The following is a 12,291-nucleotide window of genomic DNA, read 5'->3' on the forward strand; positions in this document are numbered from 1 at the left end:
AAAAAAATTATTTTTCAAATTATTATGTTTTGATTGAATTATGTTGTTGTTATGAAAACTATACATATATTGATTTTCAAAACCTTATTTTTCAATAAGTTTTTCAAAAAACTTTGCCCATTAGGATTGGTTTAGAGAACCTTAAAATATTGAGGACTCAATTGAGTTTTGGGATTGATTACATTGCATACATGTTTTATAATTGCAGGTTATTCATTCTATTTCGATTTTCTTAAACCATGTCAAATCCTAAACTAGGTCTTCACCTAGTCGTTCAAACCAACAACCAAATCCACCTCCAAATCCTCCTCCTATTCCTGAAATTCCTATTCCTAATCCCATTGATCCTAATATGACTATCCAAAACTCGTGCTTCAATCATCCTGGTCCTAGAAATCATCGTTTTTGGTATTATCAATATTTTGACTCTTACAAAATTAGAGAAGAACGTATCCCTTCTCTTCAAGTTATGATAGATATCAATTTTAGATATCTTCCTCTTTTACAAGAGTGGAAATTTGATAAACTTTGTGACCTTGAACCTATAGTTTACCATCAACTTGTTCGCATCTTCTATTCTATGACGTTTATATTAAAAACCGAGCTCAACCAAAACCATAGGAGTTCGTTCCTATCTCCTAGGATAATTCTTCCATCTTGACTCGGCTTACATAGCCAATAAATTAGGATTAGATAATGATGGTATATCAAATGAAAAACAATTTTTAAGTTCTCGTTATAAAAGAAGGGATAATGCGAGTGTCTTAGATCTTCATGATCGTTTTCTTCATCTAATGATTTCTTGGTGGTTTCGACCATCCGGAGGTTGTTACTCAACTCTTAGAGCCTTGGATCTTTGGTGGTTACATTGTTATCAAAATATAAATAAATCTACCTCAGATTATTTTTGTTGAAATTGTTGAGACCGTAAATCTTGTTCCTAATAAGAAACTCTGTTCATCTCTAGTTTACGGTTGCATTCTGAGTAATTTATTTTCTAAAGTCGGGCTTAGAGTTGGTCTAGATGCCGTCTTTCCTCTCAAAAAATAAATTAATCTTCTTTCCTTAATGAGAGCGGGATGGATAAAGAATAAAGAAACCAGTGAATGGGTTCGATCTTCTGAGAATACTCCGGGAGCTAGTTCTTCACAAGTTCCACCAAAAGCTGACGACGATCCCAAGCTTGAACAATTAATGCAAGATATTGATGAAGTCGACGATGAGCCAGAGCAGCATGAGGAACAAGCTCAGCAAGAAGATCAAGTGCCTCCATATTTTCAATCATTTATGGAGACATTTGATTTCCGTTATGCATCCTTGGATTCTCGCTTTATTTCCATAGAATCTCACTTCTCGACTATGGAAGCTCAACAATTGGAAATTCTCTGGGAGATGCGTGCAAACAATGAAGCAATCAACGCTCGTATTAATGCACTCACTTATGAAATGGTAGCTATGCGAGCTCATTTCCCTCCTCCCGATCCTCCTACGGATGCTTGAACTTTTATCTTTGCTTTGCTTGTTTGGATTGAACTTGGATATTTGCATTATTGTTAAAACATTTTGAATGCTTTTGGATTGTTTATTTTTGGTTGTTCGAACTTATGTTTAATACATTTGATTTGGATTTCGTGTTTATTTTGCATCTTTAGACATATATGACCAATTATCCATTACATGTTTATGAATATTGATTATGAAACTAATGGCTAACCTCTCTTTTGATTGTGATCTTAGCAGCTTAAGCTTTATATTAATAAATCAATTGGCTTATGTTTTTCAAAATTCTGTTTAAAACATTTTTATAGGGTTTTGTTGATTTAACAAAAAGGGGGAGAAAGTGTTAAGTAAGGGGGAGTAGTATTTTTCTATTTTTCAAAATCAAAATTCATTTTGAAATTAGAAAATCTTAAAATGTTTTGTTATATCAAAAAGGGGGAGATTGTTGAAAACATTTTGATGTTTCGATATAACAAATTAAATTAAAAGAATTTAGTTTTGAAAATAATTTTCTAAGCATATTCGATATATTAAATCGAATATCAAAATATTACTCAAAGTATTTCAAAGTTCATATTAAATCCTTATTAAAGTGTAAAATTAAGTTTTAATCTTAAAATAATTTCAAAACAATTTTACAAAGTATTTCGAACCGTTTCAAAGCCAAAAATTACAGTTGTCCTGAGGGAACCGATTCCCCCTGAATGGTTTGCTCCGAGAAATAACAGTGTGCTCGGAGGGAACCGATTCACCCCAAGGGTATCGATTCCCCCACTGTTCAACGGTCGAATATTTGAATTTTATACTTAGGGAACCGATTCCCTATGAGGAGGAACCGATTCCCCCATGCTCCAAGCAGAAATATTAATTGTTTTCACACTTAAACGGCTCCAATAACTTCATTAATGATCCCCAACGTTTAGAAGTGATTCAAGGTGTATTTAAGCAAGCTTAGAAGCCATTGATCAATAACAATAAACATCAAGCAACTAGAATCAAGAGAGAATCAAAGAGAAAACATCAAACCTCAAGTTTGAGCATTTCAAGTCTATTTTTCATTCAATATTCATTTTGCTTTCAATAACACTTATTGTGCTCAATTGTATTTATTTTTTAGTGTTCTTTCTTTGTTCTAGAATTGTGCACTTGTGAGGTTTTTCTTGTAAGTTTGCAAATTTGTAACATTCTCTTTGAGAAAAGAGTGTTCTCAAGAATTGGGGGGCAAAACTTTCGAGATAATGTTCTGAAAGAAATTAATTGACGAGCTAATGCACTCCCAAGATTAATTGCTCAAATAGGGTGAAATCCACAGTGTTGGCCGTAGGTCGCCATGCACTCCGGGCGACCTTGTAGGTCGCCATGCACTCCGGGCGACCTACCCTTGCTCAAACAGAGAGAATGAACGTGAGAATGAATGTGTTGCATGGCACATGCACGTCCCAACACATAGGTCGCCATGCCCTCCGGGTGACCTTGTAGGTCGCCATGCACTCCGGGCGACCTTGTAGGTCGCCATGCACTCTGGGCGACCTACCCTCGCTCGGCTTCCCTCGGATTCCCTCGCATAGCTCGCTCGGTTGCCCTCGGATGCCCTCGCATAGCTCGTTCGGATGGCCTCGGTCGGATGGCCTCGGATGCCCAGCGTGTTGGGACGTGCATGGCACATGCAATCTCTTGTAGCTCGCCAGGAAGACATGGCGACCTAGTAGGTCGTCCGGAAGGAATGGCGACCTACGACCAACACTGTGGATTTCACCTTATTTGAGCAATTAATCTTGGGAGTGCTTTATCTCGTGAATTAATTTTTCCAGAACATTATCTCGAAAGTTTTGCCAGAATTGGGGTATATTCTTGAGGGAATTATAAGGTTATCTCTTTGGCCTCAAAAGAAAGAACAAATTAGTGAATTTGTTGTCATTTGTGAAATCTACTGGCCTTTCACTGATAGCTGCTAGACAACCGTCTTTCCTCAAGATGATCTTCATCTACAATTTTCACAATGAGAAATTTCTCCCATTAAATGATATTCACCAACCAACCTGGGCAGCTATTTTTTCTAGGTTGTGTCCAAGCTTGCTCAAAGGCATAAGCTCCAGTAAGCCCCAAATTACCAATTGCATTCAACAGAGCTCGACCCTATAGACGAAACCAAAAAGAAGGTTGAAATAGTAACATCTTTAAAGTGATTTACAGAACTCAAGAACTAAACGTCTAAGAAGTGCAGACCTGTAGAAATTCCATTGACAAATAGTAGGCCTGCTTTGCATTCGATCTTTCATAATGGTCATATGTTGCATTCCAGTTTATAATGAGAGCGTCGTGAATACTTTGTGCAGTTGCAAAGAAAGCCTTTGGAAGCTCGAACTTCTCAGGGGAAAACAATGGGGTGAACACTACATGGTGTTTGATACTAGAGGCAATGGATGAAGCGTCTGGAGGAAAATGATAAAATGGCCGAGAGATTCTACATCGAACGAAAAAGAATAAAACTTCAAATGAAGCGTCTGGAGGAAAAAGTCATGTCATCACATAGTTAAAGTAGATAACGATAGGGTGACTAAAAAATCAATGGTTAAAGTTGAGTGATTAAATTGAAAACTTTTAAAGCTTAGTGAGTAAAATACTCAAACAAGTGGCGGAACTGGCCGAGGTTTGTCGGAGAATGGAAGAAGGGTTGTTTCCTTGATCATGTAACTATATCAACCATTTTTTTGAGTTGGTTTTTTGGTCCGAAGTAGGGCCTCGAAGGGTTTTTTGTTTTTACCTTTTAATTTAACACGGACTTCAGGGCTTCAGGCACTATGATTATGGTGCAAGCTTTAACTTTGTGAAGTATAGAGAGTTTTTTTTTTTAGCTTTGACTCTTTGTTTAATATGTCGATTGTTGTTTGATTTGAGTACAGAAGCTTTGAGGCAAATGTAAATACTCAAACAACTATATAATATATTTGTATTCAACTGAGAGTTTCTCACTTTGTCTGAGCTTTGTTTTTGTTTTTCTGCTCAAGTTGGAAATAGGCAACATGCATATTTTTTTGAAGGTTCGAATTCCTTGATCCAACACATCAAGAGTTTTGGTATGATGATTTGGATTCTTCCCCATTATATATACGTAATGTTTTGGATTTTGAAGGGAAGTATGCATGTGTTGGTAGGAGATTTGATCCAACGCCCATCGTACCAGATCTCTTAGCAGCAGAATCATCTACGTCACTAAAATAGCATCCTTTTTATAAACTCAAGCAAAGTCGATCTTCTAACAGAAACATTACCCTAATATCACAACAAGCATCATCTTGCTTCACTGCTAAACAAGGATTATAGTAGTAGTAATACACAGACAGGTACGTTTAATTTGCATGTATTCTAATTAGGTGAAATATAAAGACAAAAGGCCTTAACAAAAGGTTGGTCCTTTTCTGCCAATTGTAATGCATCGGTTGTAGGCATATAAAGTTGTGTCTAATAACGCCTACCCCCAGATTCTCAGCTTCCAAACAAAGGTTTTTAGCAACTGCAGCGTCGTTTCCAGCTATTTGTGCACTCACACATCAAATTACACAGTCCTCTTTCTTCTTCTCTAGATGGGATTTTTTGGATTCCGATGATGCTTTTTCTTTCGATTTTTGTTGGTTCTTTCGACAAAAGGCTGCTTGTTTCCTCTGGATAAGAAATCAGCTCCATTACCCGTAAGAATCTTATGATTTAAAGAGATCCCTTTTTTTTTTACTTGACCGGTAAGAATTAAAAAATATTTTGATTAATCCTCGTCATAATTCCGATAGCTTTAACGGTGGAGTAATAAAAAAATTCAATGTCTAAAAATGAGTGATTAAATTGAATTTTTTTAAAGTATAGTGAGTATAGTAGGAGAGATAAGAAGGTTCAGTTATTAAATTGTAGTTTATTCTAAATATAAAGACAATCATACCCCTATTACTATTTATCTATATATATTTCTTTCATTTTTAATTACAAAATGATAAAAATCAGTTACGTTAAAATCATATTAAAAACTATATAAAGTTATATAATTATATTATATTTTATTTTAATTAAAATTAAATATTTTAAAATTATATTTAATTTAAATTGTATTTATTTTGAGATAAATTTATTAATTTCTTATATTTAAAATTTAAATTCTTTCTTTTTTTGGTAAATAAAGGAGACTTGTTGCAGCTCAATTTCTGAGAGACTTCATCTTCAAGAAGCAAGCTTGATACGGTCGGTGGTGGACTGAAAGGTCAGTGGACCTCAAAGTCTGCTGGAGTCTCGTATTTGGCCATGAAGTCGGCCACTCTGTTTCCGTTGCGCGGGGTGTGTTTATAACGCACCACCCATTCCTTCTTCTCCGGTTCTCGGATATGGAGTAGGATATTCGGTGAGCCTTATCTGTCGGTCTTCCTCTGCAGCATTCGGATGGTGTATATGCTGTCTAATTCAATCTCTAGCCGTGTGATCTCTAGGTCCTTAAGCACACAACATTCCTATGTAAATTCCCCACAGCTCCGCTTCTAGGAACAAGCATGTTCCTATGAACTTGTAGAATCCTCGTATCTATTTTCCTTTGTGGTCATATATTAAACCTCCACGTGCTATGCTGTTATCCCCGACGTTTAGAGTAAATTCAAATTTTTTATTTTTAATTTAAATTCTTTTATCAACGATGACACTTGGTTCATACAATCTATTAAATTGGTAAATAGTTTTATTTCTATTATTTAGCATGAATTTTATTAATATGAAGTGGTTCAAAAATGTATTAATCATTTTATTTTGTTAAATATTAATATTATTGATTAGACTTATATCATTATTTTGATTATTTAAAATATATTCAGAACAAGTTAATCAAAATTAGTTATATATAAACATATTTTTTAAGCTAGTAAACTCAAGATTTTATTGCACTTATTCAGTTATCACAAAATATGGTAATATGATAACAAAGAGAGCGGTTATTAACAGCGCTTTTAAGGCAAAAGGGCCGGCTCTCGTAGTTGAAAAACTCTCGGCCAAACTATGGCAATTCCACAGGCTTAATGTTCCAAATCTCCCGGGCATATTCATGAATGGTTCTGTCGCTGCTGAAGTTGTACGAACCCGCGGTATTCATGATCGACATTCGTGTCCATCTCTGCCACAAACACGATTACAAAACATTCGAAACATGTTACATTACTCGGATTTAGGTGTCCGACACGAGTACTTTCGCAAGAGAATAGGCAAAAGGGATGTTGTAAAACAATGTCAGAGATTGCTCTTAACTAACACATGCATGAGTTTGTAATGTGAGCAAAGGAGAAGGTTACTCACTTTTTGGTCTTTATAAGCTTCATCCACCTTTGCTTGGCATTCTATATATCTAGGGAAGTCTTTGCCAACAAGGAAATAGTCTGCACGACCAAAACCTTCGTTTCCTTCTAACGATCCCAACATTTCAGCGTAGCTGGAGGAACCGAACACGCCGCTCCTCACAAACTTCTTAACTTCTTCAAATCGAGGATCCGGGACGAACTGCGGTAAGATGTCAACTATGTCAATGATGAGAAAAGAAACAAATGGAGAAAAAGGAAAACCGGTTATCTGGCCATACAAAAGCATACCTTCCCCTCGGCTCTTTCTTTCCGGAGCCCCACAATCTCGTTAGCTCTAGCACCAAAGAGGAAAAAGTTGTCTTCCCCAACCTGTTCTCGTATTTCGACATTGGCACCATCCAAGGTCCCAATCAGAATGCAACCGTTCATTGCAAACTTCATATTGCTGGTTCCACTTGCTTCCATCCCAGCAGTACTGCATATAGGGAAAACAACATAAAAGCCCCAGTGTCAACTCTCTGATCAAATTGCGATATAAGCCTCCCATACAGGCATATACCGATCGAGCTCAATGCAAACCTAAGAAAACGTGGGATTCATTTTCATGTCAAAACCATAACAGCTTCAGCTCGATTAAGCTTTTGCGTTGAAGTTGAGCCAATTTAATATAAAATCGAAATACCTGATATGTTGTGATAGCTCACTTGCAGGGATAAGCAATTCAGCCACACTCACATTGTAATCAGGAACAAAAATAACCTAAAATTATAACATAATAGGACATCAGGTCTGATTAGAGATATCAAAGAAATCAAATAAACTATTAATACAACAATCACAGAATGTAATTTTTATGATCTCGGGAAAGAACACCGTATTAGGTTCATTGATAATGTTTTGCAGCCAAGACATACCTTCAGTAAATCACCAATATCAGGATCATTATTAACTGTAGCCCCAACATCAGTAATGAATTTCACAATTCTCTTGGCTTGAACATAAGTGGCAAATGCTTTCCCCCCGAATATGCAAACACGTGGAACGAACTTTTTCCTTCTTTCTGAAGCACTCATTTCTTTCATCATCTTGTACCGGTAAACAATACCCAAAATATTCAGCAGCTGACGCTTGTATTCATGGATGCGCTTCACCTGAAATTCAATGTAGTAGATAACACTATATGTTAACAGGTTTGGATCTAACTGTCATGCATACAGTTCTTTGATTGACGAGAAATTACCTGGATGTCGAACATTGAATCAGAGCTTACTATATAGCCCGTCTTTTCTTTAATGAGGGACGTAACCTTCAACTTGTTGCTCCTTTTTGCAGCCCTCCACTGGGTCTGAAGATCTTCATTATCCGCAAACTATGAACATATGCCACAACACTCATTGGTAATAATTGAAGGTTTCCAACGTTTTCTCATATGTAAAGTCATTTAAATTAACCATAAAAAATGCGCATTTTTGCATTTTTATAGACACACGGACATGCTTCATATATATTAATATATTCAGAATCCTAGAGCTAGCTATTTCATGAAATAATAACAGTGCTTGAATTTCACAAGCAATGCCTAATCTGTGAAATAACAACAAAGATTAGATATAGGTGTGTACAAAATCGGCACGAGAATTGGGACTCTACAAAAGAAAATCAGGCAGTTGAAAAAAAAGGTATTTTAGAAAGTATGTCCGATGATGCTAGTTTATTTCCCATAAAAGATGCCAAGTCATATCATCACTGGTCATTCAAAGAGTGTAAATAAACTTCACTTCTATGAAAAATAAAAAATGATTGTACAAGAAGTTTTATAAGAAAAAAAGCCTCAGATATGGATACCTTTCTAAGTTCAGACAACTTTTCAGTATTTAAAACCCAATCTTCTGAGCCTGTCCAGCTTGTTATGATTTTACTCAAGTCTGGATTACAGAAACGGATCCATCTTCTAGGTGTGACCCCATTTGTTTTATTTTGAAATTTCTCAGGCCACAACTGCCAAAATTTGAGCACAGTGATCAGTAATAGAATCATTTCCTTGTAACAAACCGATATGTTTTATAAATTGCACTTACCTGAAAAAAATCATTAAAAACTTCGTCTTTCACTATCTCACTATGAATCGCGGCAACTCCATTGACTGCATGACCACCTACGACACATAGGTTAGCCATACGAACCAGCTTAGGGGGCTCTGGTACTGGTTCCGGGATCTTCTTTTTCTTCTTTTGAATGCCTTTCTTTACAGATTTACTTTTTCTACCAGCAGGCTTGAGTTCTTCTTCTTCTTTTTCCTCTTCAGATTCACCAAGTACATCAGTGGAAACAGCAACAGGACTTGCCTTGGGTTTAACCAGTAAATCAGAGAACGCAGCTGGCAGCTCAACATTTTCTAAAATCCTCATCTGCTTCAGCTTCTTCTGCAGTAAGTTAGAATCTGCTGTACCATATTCTGAAACTATGGTACGAATTAGCTGCAAATGGTATAAATAGGAAGCAGATCGAATTAGAATAGGAATAGGAATTCCAAAAAAAATGAAGGTTTTGTCTAATGTATATTTTCCATCTGACCTCCTCATCGATCATTTCTATAATCTCCACGTGTCTAGGCAACAGTTTCTGCATAAGAGCTAAACTCCATTTCTCCAAAGCCTCAGGCAGAACAGTATGGTTTGTGTATGCCACGGTTCTGAAAAAGGGCATTACAGTGAATATTGAGTATGGCTTGATCTCTTAGTAACATCTTGCAGAAAACATGTTGGAAAAGGAAAAATAAAGGATCTGTGCTGCATAAAATTAAACAAACATGACTTAAGAGTACCTTTGGGTGATATTCCAGGCCTCCTTCCAGCTTAGACCTTTCACATCGATCAAAATTCTCATCAACTCTGGAATGCAAAGAGTGGGATGAGTATCATTCATTTGCACGGCAACCTTGTCAGGAAATTCCTCCCATCTGACCTTCGTTCCGGATCTTCTCTCAAAACGTGCAATGATATCTTGTAGGGAGGCTGAGCACATGGTATATTGTTGTTTTAAACGAAGGGTTTTTCCTTCAAGTGACTCATCCCCAGGGTAGAGTACATAGCAAATCTGACATTCAAATACATATTATAAGTCACCATATCACTTGGATCAACATTGTCAGAAGCAAATACAGATAAATTATAAGAAACAATAACAGACCTTTTCAGCATTATATAGGGCCTCAGCTGCTTGGGTATGTTTTCCAGAGTTAAACACAGATAGATCAAAGTCTCCTGATGGAGCTTTCGTTGACCAGAGTCTTAGGCTGATCGTGGTTTTAGTTTCATACCCTGGTATGGGGACATCATAAGCAACAGCTATTATATCCTCTCCTCCAATCCAGTGTTTCTTTCCATCTGAATCTGTAAGGACCTTGCCATAAAACTTGATAGGATATCTGACATCATTTCTCACAATTTCCCAAGGATTGCTCATCTAAAATAGAAACCATAATCAAGACAAAGTTAAAGAAAACAGCAATATTTATTATGCAGATGTCATATAGACATATGTGTACTTTTATTTCTACAAACAAAGAGCAAGTATACCTCAAGCCAATCTTCAGCAGCTTCTCCCTGCCCATCTTCTGTAATACGCTGTTTAAATAAGCCATACTTATATCTAAGCCCATAACCCCATGCTGGGTAATTTAAGGTCGCCAAAGAATCCAGAAAGCAGGAGGCAAGTCGACCGAGGCCTCCATTCCCTAGGGCAGCGTCAGGTTCCTATAGATCAATCAAAAAATTTAGCTATCATGACACCCTCCCAGATTTTCTTTTTTGACAAAGACACCAAATAAACCAGAAAGGGAATCATATATGGCATTATGGTAGCTAGTAAAGGATTCAAATGATGGCCAGTTCCTCTGATAAAACAGAAAATTTATCAATAACTAAGTCAATTAAAGTTCTAGAGCAGTCTGGATATTCCTTTGTCCTCTCCAGTCATTCACTACTGTCAGAATGTATTATGAAGTAAGGTACACAAAAGAAAAAAAAATGATATACACCGACTAACCTGGGCAGCTATTTTTTCTAGGTTGTGTCCAAGCTTACTCAAAGCCTCTGCATAAGCTCCAGTAAGCCCCAAATTACCAACTGCATTCAACAGAGCTCGACCCTATAGAAGAAACAAGAAAGGCTGAAAGTGCAACATCTTCAAAGTGTGTTACAGAACTCAGGAACTGAACGTCTAAAAATCACACACCTGTAGAAATTCCATCGACAAATAATATGCCTGCTTTGCATTCAACCTTTCATAATAATCATATGTGGCATTCCAGTTTATTATGAGAGCGTCACGAATACTTTGTGCGGTTGCAAAGAAAGCCTTTGGAAGCTCGAACTTCTCAGGGGAAAACAATGGGGTGAACTCGGCATGGTATTGGATACTAGAGGCAATAGATGAAGCATCTGGAGGAGTTAAAAGGTGACGACTGCCAGGAGATTCTACATCCAATGAAAATGAATATAAGTTAAAATACAGAGCAAAAGTGGAAAGCGGAGGACATTGTAATGTATATAATTAACACGCAAAATCCACAAGTTCCCAATTAACCAAACAAATAAACAAGAAAACTGAAAAATAATAGTAAAAACAGAGCATTTGCATTCGTATACAGATATTACGGAAGGAGATCGAACCTTCTTGCTGAGTTAGCGGATCTTTCACCTTCTGTTTGTGATCACTCGACACATTCTTCACCGATAACGACCTCTTCAGCGGCCTAAGCTGCCACTTCCTCATCAGCATCAGCTGATCCGCTTTGATTCTTCTTCTCTCTCCACCACCGCCACCTCCGCCATTCCTTCCGCGGCCAAAGTCGAGGAATCTAGCCACCGCATTGCAACCGGAAACCGCCTCCGTTCCATTCGGCATTGCAGAGTATCGCCACGTAGCCATCACCCTTTCCAAATTTATGTAAACTTGATAGATCACAGTACTGAAAATGACCGATTCACGGGAATTATATACTACATATGCTTTGAGTTCCAATCACCTGCTATTCAACCGTTTCCACCTGGACACATTTCATTGGCCCACGTGGAAAATAATTTTACCGCTAATGTAACTGCGTATGGTGTTCCGAAATTCGATCGGGTAAAACCATGCCCTTTTTTACCGCTTCGCCACCGAACAGCTGTCTCTTTTCGGTGACGTGGCCTGACCTGATTGGTCAAGTTTAAGATTTATTTTTTGGGTATCGGAAGGAGAATATCTAAGTTTGAATTGGATATTTTTTTTAACATTTTCTTCCAGGAGAAAAGGACAAAAGCGAATGAGAAGGGAGATATGGGAGCCATGTACGCTCTGCTCCATCCACTTGTAAGCATTTGATTGGATTCTGTTGATCATGTCCAGATAGTTATATAGTGAGTATGAGTGTATTATATTTATGTAGACACGCGGATCAACGGTGGCGATTTAAAGTGTATAACAA

At 37.1% G+C, this 12,291-nt stretch overlaps 1 protein-coding gene across 2 annotated transcripts; it reads right to left on the reverse strand.

The window, feature by feature from the left end:
* Nucleotides 1–6,489: 6,489 nt before the first annotated feature.
* LOC120190008 (alpha-glucan phosphorylase 1-like) lies at nucleotides 6,490–11,786 on the reverse strand. Of its 2 annotated transcripts, none has more exons than XM_039193139.1 (15): nucleotides 11,495–11,786; nucleotides 11,058–11,263; nucleotides 10,869–10,970; nucleotides 10,400–10,576; nucleotides 10,011–10,286; nucleotides 9,646–9,917; nucleotides 9,396–9,513; nucleotides 8,900–9,298; nucleotides 8,667–8,819; nucleotides 8,062–8,190; nucleotides 7,736–7,972; nucleotides 7,504–7,580; nucleotides 7,110–7,296; nucleotides 6,820–7,020; nucleotides 6,490–6,640 (listed from the first exon to the last, which is right to left on the reverse strand). In XM_039193139.1, the coding sequence occupies exons 1-15, from the start codon at nucleotides 11,751–11,753 to the stop codon at nucleotides 6,524–6,526; spliced, it is 2,910 nt and encodes a 969-aa protein (XP_039049070.1). In that variant the 5' UTR covers nucleotides 11,754–11,786; the 3' UTR covers nucleotides 6,490–6,523. The 2 variants fall into 2 exon arrangements, with proteins under 2 accessions (XP_039049070.1, XP_039049069.1); XM_039193138.1 differs by having other exon boundaries at nucleotides 11,058–11,299.
* Nucleotides 11,787–12,291: the final 505 nt, after the last annotated feature.

Source organism: Hibiscus syriacus, unplaced genomic scaffold (assembly GCF_006381635.1).
Source record: "Hibiscus syriacus cultivar Baekdansim isolate YM2019G1 unplaced genomic scaffold, ASM638163v2 tig00116962_pilon, whole genome shotgun sequence".
NCBI classification, from domain to species: Eukaryota; Viridiplantae; Streptophyta; class Magnoliopsida; order Malvales; family Malvaceae; genus Hibiscus; species Hibiscus syriacus.